At 40.7% G+C, this 15,758-nt stretch overlaps 1 protein-coding gene across 2 annotated transcripts in view; it reads left to right on the forward strand.

The window, feature by feature from the left end:
• Positions 1-15,758, forward strand: part of Pou6f2 (POU class 6 homeobox 2) — a 494,967-nt gene that overhangs the window by 427,034 nt on the left and 52,175 nt on the right. For both annotated transcript variants that reach the window (XM_033764838.1, XM_010610864.1), the window contains exon 6: positions 9,694-9,831. In XM_033764838.1, the coding sequence (XP_033620729.1) occupies positions 9,694-9,831 (138 nt within the window). The remainder of the gene's footprint in view (positions 1-9,693; positions 9,832-15,758) is intronic.

Raw genomic sequence — 15,758 nt, forward strand, 5'->3', positions numbered from 1 at the left:
CGGGAAAAAAAAAAAAAAAAAAAAACTGTTGGTTCAATTGCCAGTATTTAAAAAGACTATTTTTTAAGGGTAATATACTCCCAAAGTAAATGAAAGACTTCCATCTGTTCTGAGCAGATTCTCAAGAGATTTGAGCTTTTTTTTTAAATCATGAACTAGTACAGCCCTTCTAATTAATTGATAAAATTATAATTTATAAAATCATATATACCAGCCATAGAGATGATGGTGACCTTGCCTAATTTGTCACTGTAATCTTTATAACAGAGAACATTCAGTAATTTTAAAGATGATGGGCTTGTTTTTATTACTCCAACCTTAATTGTTAATTTTTCGGCAGTCAGCAGTTTAAATTTCCTTTCATATAAAATAAATAAAAGTATTTGATGATTTGATGACTATCAATTAGTGTCGTTCCCCAGGCTGCTGAGCTGTTAAGGCTATCTCTGTGATATTGCAGACGGATATGAGTACTGAGGTGTTTGCATAGCAACAGCTCACAGGAGAGTAGCCCAGAAGGCTTTCTACACCATATGAACTCACAGACACCCTTAGTGTGTGCTTTTTATAATTTATGTTTCCTGCCTTGTTTCTCCGCCTGCAGAATCCAGCTCAGATGTTATCTAGCTCCATCTTCTGTTCTAACTGCTTTGGACACTCTGACCCCATAATCTTCTATATATTCTTTCTTTTTCTCTAACTGTCTGTTTTCTCCCATCAGCCTAGATGAGATGTGATTTACACAGGATTTAGCTCCTATAAATTCTTCTATGACCCTTCTCTGATATCCCTACTACTTCCTCTCCTGGGCTAGCCAGCACCCCGGTATTTGCATGGCTCCGTGAGCTAACCTGTACCCTGCCTTGAATCCAGGAGCTTTTAATTATGTACCTGCATGCCTATCTCCCCAAGTCTTGGAAATACTTTGGGGGAGAGACCACACCACCGTACTTGACATACAGTTAATGGTCAATGCTTGATGAATGAATGAATAGTAAGACAAACTGTAATTCTGTGTGCAAACTTGACCTAAACAGCAGCCCTTCTTTTAATGCAGGGCACCCTTCCTCCTGTCACTGCTCTTCCCTGCCTCCTGATCCCCTCTGCCTATAGCCTGACCCACCCATGGCCAGGCCAACTCAGCCTCCAAAGCAGTAATTGCAAACTTCAGATCTGATCTGGTTCTGCTGCCCTTGCCTATGGAAAACATGACTGACCAAGTCCTCCTTCCAAACACATACCTTATGCTACCATCTTCTGTTTTCTTCTTTCCACTGCATGCTCCCAAATATCCAAAGTACCATAAAAGTGCCCCAGTACACAAAATTTTGTTTCTAAACTCCAGGTCATTAACTATGCAATTCTAGTAGTTGAGAAGCATTTTTCTCTCCACATCTCCCACCAATCAGTACTGTATTACTCAGCTTTCCTGTCACTGGGACCCAATACCTGATAATCACAACATAGAAAAGGAAAGGTTCAGTTTGGCTCACAGTTCAGGGGATTCAGTCCATGGTCTTCTGGCACCAAGACAAAAATGTCATGACAAAAGGGCATTGTGAAGGAAAACTGCTTAGTTTATGGTAGCCAGGAAGCAGAGAAAGAGAAGCAATGAGCTAGGGACAAAGAATACACCCTTCCAGACCACACCCTCCCTGACCCACCTCTTCCAGGCAGGCTCTTTCTCCAAACAACACAGTCAACCATGAACTTTTCAGTGGATTAATCTACAGCACCCCCATGATCCAGTCACCTTCCAAAAGCCCCACCTCTGAAAAGTAAGACTTCTGGGAAGACATTGCAGACCTAAACCATCACAAACTTCTAGCCACCCTTTAAGACTCAGTTCCAAAGAAGTCATTCCCCAGATATCCCCCATTTCCTCAAATCCTAGGGAGAGTCCCTGGTCTGGGCTCCCTGTCCTCTTTCTTATAGACTGGCTAGAGAGGGTGCAGAGACAGGAGATCCCTGCAGGCAAGATGCTGTGTGGTGTCCACCCTTGTATCTCTGGGTCCTAGCACAGAGCCTGTGCCACAGTTACCAGGAAACATCTGATGAGATAGATATTCCTGAAGCTGTGCGTTGGATTTCTCTGAGTCCTTCATACTTTCCTGTCTTCCTTCCCCTCTATGTAGCATCTATGTTTCTTTGTAGGGACTCAACAAGTGTTGGGAAGTAACTTAAGTAAATTAGGCATGGGCAAGTAAAGAGTATATTGTGCTTTTCCATAGCTAGAAACTGGAATAACACTAGCTATTATACCACGGCAGCAATTTATGTCTTTAAAAGAACCAAAATCAGATTGCATTTTTTTCTTTCATCATAGGAGTGCTCCCAATCACATGGTTAAACTGGATGATCAAATAAAAAAATACAGAGAGAGTAATTTTGAAATATCAACAAATTCACCTAACTAATGTGCCATGACAATAGGCAATTGGTAAGAGTAGCACTATTGTATGTAAGTAAGAAAATAGCATGAAACTCCATAAAAAGATGGGTTTTTCAGTTATTAAATGGAGGACTAGACAGAAAAGGAAATGAGATGTGTAGGCTTGTAGTAACACAGTATTTGTCTACATATAACTTGGATAAAATCTGATTTAGAGTTGGTGTGCTTCCATAATGCTGACCTCTCTACTCAAAATCAAATAAGTGTATTAGGTTAACTTGAAAGCTAGTTTTTTTTCCCTCAACTCTGGGCTTGACTATTTTGTCAGTAAATTTAAAAATAAAAAAGAAATGCATCTCTTTAGAGAGCTGCCTAGTAATCTGCCACCAAATCACAGTGGGTCAGCAACACTTGTTTATTTCCTTCCTCCCTATCCAGCGTCTGTGAGCTCTGCAGGCACTCTCTCTCCTTTCTCTCTGTCTACCTGTCTCTCTTCAGTGTACCTCTGTTGCTTTCACAGGTGTCCATGTGAGCTCAGGAACAGTCCCCTCTGTCCAGGCTTTGCAAAGCCATCTCATCTCAGAAGACCATCTGTATCCTTGACCTCTAGTGCATGAACCATCTAAATGCCCGCAAGCCCCAATGCCACTGGCCCACCACAGTGAGGCTACATGAGAAGAGAAAATGTCCACTCCTTAACTGATGTCACACTGTCAATTGGCCTCCAAGCAGCATTGCATATGCTCAGGGCCCCATAGAGTCCATCCTGATCTGGGGAAATCCATCCCTTCAGCTCAGCCCATGCTGTCACCTGCACAGGGTTTGTTCCAGCCCACAAGTCTGAGCTGAAGGGCATAGGCTCCAGAGCCCCACTCTCAACAACCACCAGGGCTACAAAACTCAAAGGCCTCATTTACTGCTTCCTTAACCTGCAGCTCCCAAGTGCAGTCATGCACTGCTTGCTAATGGGGAAACATACCCAGAAATGTGTTATTAGTTAAGTTTGTCATCATGATGACAACATTTAGGGGAACTTCTGAAAACCTAGATGGCCATGCTAAGTTACTAAGTTGTCCAGATTGAGCGTAAACTTGCAATCCTCTTGCCTCAGCCTCCCAGAGTACTGGGGTGTGACCATTTCATGCAGTTAAGAGATGTGGTAAACATGGCATGGATGAGGCTTTGGCCCACACAACACAGCATAGTGCTTCACAGTAAACTTTAATAAGAAGGACTCCATTCTAAGATAACAGTACAAAGTATGATAAATTTAAAAATGAGTACCTTAATCATTTATATAATAACCATATATTATATCATGTACATAATTAGATATGCTGTACTTTCAATTGGCTGACAGATTTGTTTATCCCAGTATTAACACAAACACATGGGTAATACATTGTGCTATGATTCTATGACAGCTATGACATCACCAAGTGTAGGAATTTTTCAGCTCTATTGTAATTTTATATGAAGTCCATCACTGACCAAAATGTCATTCTGAGACACATGACTAACCTACAGTTGCCACCCTGTCCCCAACCATTTCATGCAGGCACCTTCTGGGGAGCTAAGTCTTCACCTTTGAATGCCACCATCATTGAGTGTTTGTTTGATTGTTTGAACCCAGGGACTTTGCACTGAGCTACAAGCCCAGCCCACCCTGCTTTAAATTTTGACAAAGGGTGTTGCTAATTTGCCCAGGGTGTGTTGGAATTTGTAATCCTTCTACCTCAGCCTCTCAAAGTACTGGGATTACAGGCATGTGCCACCATGCCGAGCTTCCAGGATCCATTTCACAGCAAAAGCAAGGGGCCATCCAGGCCTTTAGATTGCCAATCTTTGTCTGCACCCCCAGGGCTGTAAACCAGCGGCTGCTGTGTGTGGAGGGTCAGTTGGAGTGAGACAGCTCTGGGCCAGGATCAGGGTTCCATTGCTTCCCCTACTTCTGAGGAACCCCACCAACACAGTAAGTTATTTAAAAATTCCTGGTAGTCAATATAGCTGTGTACCAGAGCAAGAATTGTAGATTACTGTGCTCATAGTTTTCCCATAAAAATAAAATATAATTAATTCTGACCCTATTAGAAATCAGTATGGTTTTACATGGATGAATCAAAATATTTTAGGCTGTTGCAGGGCTTCAGAGTCATCATTGCCAATCTCAAGTGCCCCAGCCCCAGACAACTCTCACCAATGGTCAGTGGAGACTTCCCGCAGGTTGGCAGAATGTTAGCTGGTCAGCATCTCCACAGGCAAGTGGGGGCAGAGGGCATGTGGCAAAGCCTGGCTCAGCATCAGAATTCTCAAAACTGAATTTGAACTGTGATAAGGGTTTATACACAATGATCATTGAGAGACAGTGGGAAAAAATTCAGTAGGATAAAATGTACCCTCAGTACATCACTGCGAGGAACATGGCCACCCATCCAATATTTGTCTACTGGAATTCCCTTGACCTTTGAAAACGAGAGTTGAGGGTAAGACTGGGACTAAGTACTGATTTTGTTAAAAAGAGTCCCAACATTCTGAGAGACGTGTTTTTCTCCCACATGTGAGTATAGGGAGACGTCAAGGGCCTCTTGTACGTCAATGAACTCAAAATGCTGCCTTTACCACATTGTTTCTTAGTAGTCACTGCACATCACTGTAAGTGGTCAGGACATTGTGATAAATGCATTTCTGAATATTTCCATTTAAAAACAAATGGCACCACAGTCCCAGAGTTCTAAAATGAAAAGTTAGTAGCAAAAAGAGCAGCTCCAAAATCCATACTCTATAAAATCCACATAGCTCACAAGAAGAATGATAGAACTATAGATCATGGACAATTATGTTCCAAAGAAAGGTTTGAGCCTACTGCATTTCTAAGGCCCTCTTGGAATAAGGCATAAACAGGAGTATCAGAGCTAAATTGCTTCATTGTGCTGCCATATTTTTGTAAATAAAATGTATAATATTTGAATAATGTAATCACATTTTCATGAAAGAGATTCTGACTATAAATGTTGAGATAAAAGAAAGTAATTCTTTACCGGAATGCAGGATGGGAGTCTCTCAGAGAAAAAATATGGGGCAAGATTTGAAGAAAGGCCCCACCAGGCAGTGGCCTCTTGCTTATCATCCATAAGATGTCATCAAAATGGGAACCTTTAAAATGTGGCAAACTAAGCCTGAGGATAATGTACCCTAGAAAGGCAATGTTTCATCTCACTGGTCTCCTCTCCCCCCAAGAAACCTTGCTTCAGACTCAAAATTGTCCCTTCTTTATAATTAAGTACATCTTATAAAATAGGAAAGGCCAAGACAAGCAAGTGACACAGTGTTTTAAATACTTATTTATTTCTGAACGCCATCCACTCTAAAATACTTTTAAACATCATATTTGTAGTTTAAGCTATGAAACTCACCTTATCCAATGACTGTGTTAATTGGCAAGCTGCCCTTTTTTCAAAAAGTAAAAGAAAATGGCTATAAAAAAATAGAGTAATTATGTTTGTTTACATTATTTCCAAAGTAAGAAGATGTTTATGGAGATGAGTTCTAATTCTGACAAGCTGATCAGTTCAAAACCTTCGTGTGCAGTATGAAGTATGAAGATGTTAGCTAGCATTTATTAAAAACATGATCAATAGTAGGTATCATTCTCAAAGTTTTGCCTGTGTTATCTCATTGAATTCTTATCATAGCCCTGAGAGTGGTATTATTTTTACACTTTTTGTTACTCACGAGAAAACGGGGTGTGGTTACTCAGTCACCAACCAAGGCAGTCTGGTTTCAGAGTAATTCCCACAGCTGCAGTAAGAATGGGCAGGAAGAAGGAGAGGTCTGAAGATCTACTTCAAAGGTGGAAAGCTGTATTTAAAGTTTATTTTGTAGGCTGGGTAGATGATAGAGCACTTTCTTAATGTTTCTAGGGTCCTGGGTTTGATCCCCAGAACAGCAAAATACATATATATTTTGTTGTTCTTGTTGTTGTTATATTCTGTAAAATTCCAAGAAGAAGAAAAATGTCTTGAGTAATCAGTGCCTCTATGAGTACATTTTTTAGACTAGTTGTAGATTCCAGAATTATAGCCTGATATATTCAAGACCAGACTCCATTTGGATGTAACATAAGAACTTTCACCTTCTGCAAATATTTGCTCTGAGAGCTTCAGATTTATAATAAACAAGCATGCACCAGAATTCTGTGCATCTCTTGGTTGATCTGTTGAAAACGTGACCATGCAGTACAGTCAGATTTCATGTGGGCCATTCATTGCTGGGTATGTACATTAGCTATGAAAGATCTGAAACCAAAAACTTGGCAGCAGCTCTGAAATAGCCATTTGGGCCAGGAATATTAATATGCTCATTCTGTGCATTTATTGTGCATGGACTCACTGCTGTTGAAATTTAGCCTGAATCCCCCAATCAAGAAGAAGTAATGATAGGAACATGGCCAACATGACATGACTGGGGACAATACAGAGTGATGTGACCTGAAGTGATGAGGAGAAAACCACTTATGGTTTCCTGACTACCCCTCCCCACTCTCTGCCACTTGTCTTAATGTCCCTTACAGCCTTGCCTTGGCAGACAGAAAAGCCAAAGGTATTTATGAAGCTGTACCCATCAGTACCACCCATGATGCAGCCAAAAATGCAGTCAGGTACAGACAGATTTGTACCAGACACACTCTCAGTGCCTATAGTTCTAGCTAAAGAGCCAGGGGCATTTCCCCAGAGCTCAGGAATCTTCCACAAAGACATGCAGCAAGCTAGAGAGTCATCCACATTGGCCCTTGCACCATTAAGAAGGAAAGACAGCAGAAAAAAAAACAACAAATTAGATCTCAAAGTGGGACCAGGATACTGAGGAAATACACAGTAAAAATAAACAAAATCTATATTTTTGTAGTTGCTAAAGCAACTTTCTAAGGCAGTTCAAGCATACTCACTTCTAGCCCCAAACACCAAGACTCAGAAGCCCAATTTTAAGTAGTTCCTTCCTTTGCATGCAGGATGGTTTTTTATCCTGGTTGCATTATCTGAATTTGCAGCAGATGTATGGAACTGTAGCTGAAAAACACACCACTACCTAAACATAGGGAATTCTCATTCTATTGTATGATGCCCAGAGTGCAATTCCATAATTTCCTGTGTGGAAATATCTCACAATTCCTAAAAATATATTCTCTTCACTAAATAGGAATAACTGTTTGTCTTCCTCAGACAGCATTCTGTTGAATGGATTTAAATTTTTCACCCAAAATTCTTAGGGGGAGGGATGCCTATTCAACCCAGAAAAACCAAACTGCAACATAATTTCATCTTTCTTTGAGGATTGAAAGGCTTACTTTGAGATCTCTCTAAAACTCAGGAATTGCAATGTGATCAACATGTGTTGTACAAAAGAAATAGAAGCATAACAGCTGACAATTGGCCTGTGACTGGTGTCCCAGTCGCCCATGTCCATGCTGGCAGTTAACCACAGGTTAACCAACTGTAGGAGTAAAAGAAGAACAGTTAACTCTTCCCCCTGTACATACTTGAGCTAATAACAAGGAGCATCGTCTTTTGACTCATACCATCACTCACCTCATATACACTCTTAAATGCATACTCAGAAAACTAAGATCAAGGCCAACATGAATTTTAAGCCCTGTGGTGATAATGTGAGATATGACAGGGTTTCTCTTTAGGCCAAAGAGTGAGAATTTTCTTCCATAAAAAGAAAATCATCAGGGGTATCTCGGGGAGAGGGAATACAAAAAATACAAAGTAGTGAACTTAAAAATGGATTTTCACCACTAAACCAATGTGCTGTATCAGCTACATTACTGTAGAACTGGTTACCTGAGATCTGATTGTAAATTTAAAAACCAATACAATAAGGACATCACCAATGAAAAAAAATTATTAAATTCTTATTTCTTTATTTTTTTTTATATTTAGTATTTTCTCCCTCATCTGATGATATAAACTAGAGGCAAATTTCCAAAGGAATGAAGTCATAAAACATGTTATGAGGGAAAGAAGGAAAGAGGGAAGAGGAGAAAGAAAGAGAAAAAGCGACAGTGAAAGAAAGGAAAGAAAAAGAACAACCAAAACAGGCATTTTTAAAAGAGCTTCCAGGATTTGAATCAAGTATGGCATTAAGTTTTTTCCACCAAGTGTTAGCTTGGCAGGTTTCTGCTAAAATGCAGGAATTTCATGGATGTGGGAACCAGTGATGGGAAATGTATTATTATACACAACAATTGTTGTACTGGAGAGAAACTATACGGGGGAAAAAATAACACCCTAGAATAAATACAAATGAAATTCATGTATCAAAACCAATACTGTGAAACTAGTTTAAATGTTTCTTGAATTTATATCTAGTCATTAACCTAAATGCAGATTTCAGTTCAAGCCACACTTCTGCCTCGTGGTCAGAAAGCCTGGGAACCTGTGGCATGGAAAATTGGCAGGATAAAGAATATTGAATTGGTCCCCCTGGAAAAACAAATTTTGGCAGCCATAACCTCCTCCCGAGCTGGTCTCTCTCCCCCTTTCTTCTTCCTTGTGTCACTCTTGTCCCAGAAAAGGGGCCAAAGGAAGGCCATCGATGAGCTAAACCAGCAGGCAGATGTCAACCAGACTATTCAGCAAAGGACTTTTCTTGTTGATCTTGAAACCCATGATTGGAGTAAGCCCCGAAAAGTCCTAAAATTAGACTTGCCCATTGGGAACACAGATTTCCATTTCTACTGATCCTGGTTTCCTTCTTCAGGGGAAGAAAACTGGGGCACCTGCCTCACTAAATGGCCCTAAAAGAAACTGCAGTCCGCAAATGGAGATAACAAATTCACTCACAAAAGACTCCTAAAAATCCATTCCGCTCTTCCATCCCTACCCCATCCTGTTTTATTCCCGTGATTATTTCAAGGATAGCAAGCATTTCATGGGAGTTTCATTTAGTTTAGGGGACAAACTCCGTGAACTTCTCTGAAATGATTTCTGCAAATTGAGAGATCCTAACAAATAGCCTGTGCCTCAAGTTCAAGTTCATTCCCCTCTGAGTCTACCCTAAGCCCAGCCTCCATGAAGCAGCCCCGTGTTGGGTGGAGAGAAGGTTTTCTTTCCATCCTCATTTCCATCCTCCCCAGACTCCACAGCTTGAGCAATATTCTTCCCCAAGCCCTGACAGTGGGTTCAGGGTCCTTTGCATGAGTAAACTGGGGTGAGAGCCACAGCCCCCAATGAATGTTGTCCATGTGCTTTGCCTGTGCCTCTAGGTGGTTTTCACCCTGATCTTTTCTTTCTTTGCAGCTGGTTAATAATCCTCTAGCAAGTCAGGCCGCAGCGGCTGCAGCCATGGGCTCCCTAGCAAGCTCACAGGCCTTTGGCAATGCCCTCTCCAGCCTTCAGGGGGTCACAGGTCAACTAGTTACTAATGCACAAGGACAGGTGAGTGGGAGATGGGGACAAGAGTGAATTTTTATGGCAGATTGAACTCGGAAAGGAAATGAATTTCTTTTGCATGACAGTGATATGTAACCACATCTATCCAAGGCAAATAAATAATGTTTACTAGCAGTGTCAAGAATAGAAGAAGGGTTGGGAGGTGTTTCTATATTTTAAGTGTAAGATTTTTCTTTCCTTCCCTGAGAATGTCAAAGATGCATTTATTTATTTTTTATTTATGTATTTATTTATTTATGCAATGACTTATGACCTTTGTTGAAGAAGTTCCTTTTCATTACTGAGGCGTTCTTTGAACCAAACCAACCAAGTTAATTCTTTAGAAATAAAATTTGTTTTACTTTTGAATTTTTCATTTAAAACAAAATACACTTGGATATGACAGGGAAACTGGTAAGTTTCCTTCCCTGGCTGCTATAAGATTTCTAAGCGAGTCTCCATAAAGGTGACTTGTAAAGTATGGGAAGATGCTGAGAAGCCCTTTTAAAACAACCAAGGAAAGGAGGAGTTAAAAGGAGGCCGATAGCAAGTCACCCTGCAGCTCCTGCCGGTTCTCTGTTCTCAGGAAGCCAGGAGTCACCTGTGTGCCTGCAGATTTTCTTTAGTCTGTTAGGGCCAGTCACTTGCCCTTGTCATGAGGAAACCACCATGCCCTTATGCTGCTAACGTGCCCTTGTCACATGTCCCAAGATGACATGCTGAGAGCATTTCGGATGCCTGATAAACCCAAAAGTGACATGCAGAACAAATGAGTGAAGCTGATGATGTCGGGGTGCCCGCCAATCTGAGGCCCAGCAGGGCCGGTAGGGCAGTCACTTATTTCTTACCCACTCTCTGCTTGGCCAGCACTGGGGTGAAAAGGAATTTCAATGCCTTCGACCCTGTTTTTATCTTACATAAAGAGTAAACAAAGATGCATGATAAGCTAAAACATCTCCACCTACATCCCAGGGAAAGAAAAAGCTGACCTTGTTCTATTTCCTGGGGGGGGCGGGCAGGATTGTCCCATCAGAAGCCCCAGGGCTGAACGATGGCACTTGTCAAAAAGAGGCCCCGTGCAATGAATCATCTTATCACAGGTGCACACCACACATATTAAAGGAGGGCTGTATGCACACTGTGCCCTCTACAATAACCTTTCAGTGTCTGATTTAACCCTTGTTCAAATCCCTTCTTATCAAAGGATCATTTTATGCAGCTGCCTCTAAATGGAGGCTCTCAGAAGCCTATTAAGATCTCTGGAGGGTTGGGGTATTGGGGTGGAGGAAAAATTGGTTTAAATACATATAACTCATACCTGCGTCAGGTCAGTGCTGGAAGCTGTTTCCTGGAATTTTGCCCAGAATAGAACACCTTGTTTTTCTACTGCCAGGTGGATAGCCTTGAGACACAAATTTATTTTGTTCCTGGTACTGGGGATTGGATCCAAGCTTTCATACTGGGCTACAACCCAGGCCTATTTTTATTTTCATTTTTTATTCTGAGATAAGGTCTCGCTAAGTCACTATATGGCCCAAGCTGGGCTTGAACTTGCAGTCCCCTTGCCTTAGCCTCCTAGAGTTCTGGGATTACAGGTGCCTCCGCAGCTGCTGTGAATTTTAAGAGTTCAAGATAGAAAACGCAATCTACTGATGAGACTTTCCTTTTGATTTTTCTTTTTCAACTTCTAAGTAAAATATGCAACTATCCCCACCACTTGAATATTTGTAATGGAGAAAATGCTTTATTGTCTAGAAGGAATTTTTCAGAATTTATTCTTCTGATGATTTAATGGCTGATTATGTAGCCAGTTATAAATTCTCAGGAATTAGAACCCCTAGTCCAAGAGTTAGCTCTGCCAATTCACAGTTATTTGTGAGAAAATGATCTTTGAAGTAGAAGACTGATTGCTAATTTTACTTTAAATTTTTGTTTCGGAATCTGTGTTATGATAGTTTATTTGATGTCGTACACAAGCCTCCTAAATTGGAAAAGAATTACATTTACAGAGTCATCAGTAATGCCTACTCAGGAAGTCTTGTCTGAGCTTCAACAAATCTCCAATGATAAGACATCTTCCTTCTAGTACTGAAAGAGTACAGAATTAAAGTACATTTCCAATAGATAAGTTGGCCACATTCATGACGCATTGTGTTTTTTGTTTTAGTCTTTGGAAATGGTGGTAGACATTTACTATCAAAAGATAAAGGCAAGAAAAAAATTATTTGGAGTGTGTGTTTGTGTGTGTGTGTATTCCTTTGGCTTGTGTTAGTGTGATCCAGAAGGGAAGAATGCATTGGAATCAGGTTAATATAATTAGTTTGGCTCTAAATACCATGTGAATAGCACTCTGAAAGGCAGGGGGATTCCAAGTTTAAGCCCAGCCTGGGCAACTTAGCAACTTGATGAGGCCCTGTCTCAAAAAATAATAAAAGAGTTGGGGATATAGTTCAATGTGACGGCACTGTATTCAATCTCCAATACCACAAAAAGAAAAATAAATGTGAACTAGGATAACTAAACCCAGCCCATTTTTATTGTCTTAAAAATTAACTCAATAGAATTTTTCCAGAAGAGTTACAAAGAGAACATTCTTACTATAGTTAAAAATTCTTTTATGGAGTTTTTCACAGCAACTACTTTTTACATTTGCAAGTTTGCCCAGGGACAACATCATTGAAAGCTACAACTAAGTCTGAGATGCATGTGTTACTAGAAATGCGTATAGGTGAGATTAGGTCTGAAGAGAAAGCATCAAATAGGCGGGGTGTGCCTGATCTTTGCTCCCCAGCTGCCAAGGGTTTTGGAGGGGGCTACCTGGAAACAAAGACAGGATTGCCTTGACTCACAGCCCTGAGCTTAGATTCAGCCCCATCCTGAAAGTTCAGATGGACCCATGTTGGACTGTTGCTTGCCTGCAAGGCAGGCAGCCAAGTGGTACTAGGTTGGCCTCCCCCATGGGGTAGAAAGAGGAGCATTCTAGAATTTTCCTTTAGCCTCTTGGCCCTCAGCTGTCAGCAGGAAGAAATCCCACCACCTGCGACTCTCTAGTCTGTATCCTTGTCTTAGAATCTGACTGTGTTTCCATTAGCTGGATTCCAGTAAACATAAAGTGATGGGAAATTTCAATATATTGAAGGATGTTTTTTCTACTCCCTTTTTTTCCAACCAGTAATTGTGAGCAAATATCCTGGAAAAACTTCAGTTATTATTATACCTTTCTAACTCTACCCATTCATGTGGTATTAATTCAAAAGACAGGCACTATTTAATAAAGTCTTATTGTTGTTTTGCTTAATTTTATATTATTATTGCTTTTGGTGCTGGGGATTGAACCTTTGCATGGAACTACATCCCCAGCCTTTCCTTAATTTTTTTCTTCAAGACAGGGTCTTGCTGACTCACTAAGTTGCCAAGGCTGGGCTCACACTTGCAATCTTCCTGCCTTTGCCTCCAGGTGGAATTGTTAATTTTAACAGAAATGCTACATTCTAAAGTCATAAGACACATGTCTCTCCCAGAGAAACTTGGGTATCTTAAAATTATATTGTATCCTCCTCAAAAAACTATGCATAGAGGTCCCATTTGACACAGCTATTCCCCTATTGGGTATCTTCCCAAAGGAACTAAAAGAATCATACCACAGTGATATATGGGCACCCATGTTTATAATGGCACAGTTTGTAATAGCTAAAACTTGGAAACAGCCCAATTGCCCATCAACTGGTGACTGGATAAAGATGTGTTTTTTTATAAAGTGGTGTACTATTCACTCATACAGAATGATGAATTAAGAGATATTTATAGTTAAATGGATGCACTTTGAGGTGATACTCTTAAGTATGTCCTATAAATAGGACACACGTGTAAATACCAGATAGTTTCTCTGGTGAGAGAAACTAAAAGTGTAAATGAGGATCAAAACGTATCTAGATAATGTGAAATAGGGAGAAAAGGTCCAAAGGGGAAGGGGAAGTGGAAGGAGTAGGGGAAAAGAAGGAAAAGAAATAAACATGAGAAAAGGAAAAAAATGTAAACAAAGTCTTTATAAATAGAGAGGGGTTGAAGGGAGGGCAGGGGAAAGGGAAAAAAAATAAAAACTAAGATATATCATGTCAAAGTGCAAATCCCCAATGGTGAATGACATCATATTGTATATAACTAAAACGTACCAATAAACTTAACGAATTTTTTAAAAGTACATTGTATCCAACTTCATCCTGAGGTAGGAATGTAGCATATGTTCTCCTGGTAATCAGGGGCCACAAGGTTGATCGTGCCTATGGTTGCTGAGGTGAACACACTGGTTCTTTTCACCTATTGGATTGGGGACCTAGGCAGTTACAGAAGGTTGGCAAGTATATCAGCCTAAGCTATGGACCTGGAATCCCAGATGAGTCAATATTAGCTCTATAACCTGAGCAAATTGATTGAGCTCTCCAAGCCTCAGTTTTCCTGACCTTAAAATAAGGATATTAAGAATCTCAGCCCATAGGTTGTGAAGATGAAATGAGATAACATGCTTAAAAAAACAGCCTACCAAAGAGTATCTGAGTGCACAGGTAATTATAACATCAGTTGTTGCCATCACCACTATCACCGTAGTTGCCATTGTTTGGTCCAGTATTGTCTGGAAACCTTTATTTCATTTCAGCATGCAGCAAGAGGGCCAGTAGTGTACAGCCAAAGCAGAAGGGTTTGGGAGTCAGACCTGCCCACTTGCTAACTACAGGCCTTGGGCAATTCCCGTAACTTCTCTGTGCCTCCATGTCTTCATCTGGAAAATGGGTTAATAATGGGATTGAGGTGCTCAGAGTGGAGTAAGACACAGAGTCATTTCACTTTGGTGCTGTCTGTTCATCACAGTGAAATGTGCTCAGCCCATAACTCCATGCACACCTATGCTTCAGGTGAGTTTGTGTGTGTGTGTGGAATTTGAGAGTATGAGAATCATGGTAGTAGAATATCAAAGTTAGGGAAATCCTCATACTTATCTGATAGTTCAGTGGGAGAGGGTGTGTGTGTGTGTGTGTGTGTGTGTGTGTGTGTGTGTAAAATGCTCATTTAGTATGTTTAGGTTTTGGCAAGTAGACTTACCATCGATTTGTTCAGCTGTAGAATTGGCTTCCCTTATGCCCCTGGCAATCTCTCCTTATTGGCATTATTACAGAAAAGTAAAAGCAAATGAAATTTTATTTTATCCTGGGGTTAAGGAAAGCATTTTACATTTAACAGAAACTCAGAATGTTTCCTGATGAAATTAAGTCCTCCACCACTGTGAAGTTTTCATAAGTTGTAGTAAATAAAGTCAATGACTGCCCCCATCTAGGTCTTTAAAGAACCAATCAAGCAAAAACAAAAAAGCAACTAACGTTGGGTCTGGTGACCCCTGCCTACAATCCCAGCACTCCAGGAAGCTGAGGCGTGGAGCTCTGCAAGTTTGAGCCTAGCCTGGACAATGTAATGACTTAGCAAGACCCTGTCTCAAAATTTAAAAAAAGAGCTAGCAATGTAGCTCAGTGTGAAGTCTCTAAGTTCAATCCTCACTAGCAAAAGGAAAAAAAACAGGCAACTAAACAGCATCACTTTAATATATAAAAAGAAAAAGATATAAAGAGACTTACCCACATGGGTTATTTGACAGTAGACAAACTATTATATTACTAAATGGCAAGTGAGCAGAGCCGGTTTGGTGAGACAGAAGAATTTGCTGAGGCAGGATGGGACTCTCTCCAAAAATGCTGACCAGGCCATAGTGGAGAAAAGCAAGCCACTGTGTGGAACAGAGTGTGCCCTTGCAGGAACAGAAGCAGCTATGGTGATCGGCCTGGACTCAGAGTTCCAAGCTGGAGAGGAGGGACAATCGGGAACTTCTCCAGCCCCATGGGTGAACAGCACCAGCTGTCCAATGCGCCCATTTCAAATGTGCTAAA

Source organism: Fukomys damarensis, unplaced genomic scaffold, assembly GCF_012274545.1.
Source record: "Fukomys damarensis isolate Sample0158 unplaced genomic scaffold, DMR_v1.0_HiC HiC_scaffold_17, whole genome shotgun sequence".
Lineage (NCBI taxonomy): Eukaryota > Metazoa > Chordata > Mammalia > Rodentia > Bathyergidae > Fukomys > Fukomys damarensis.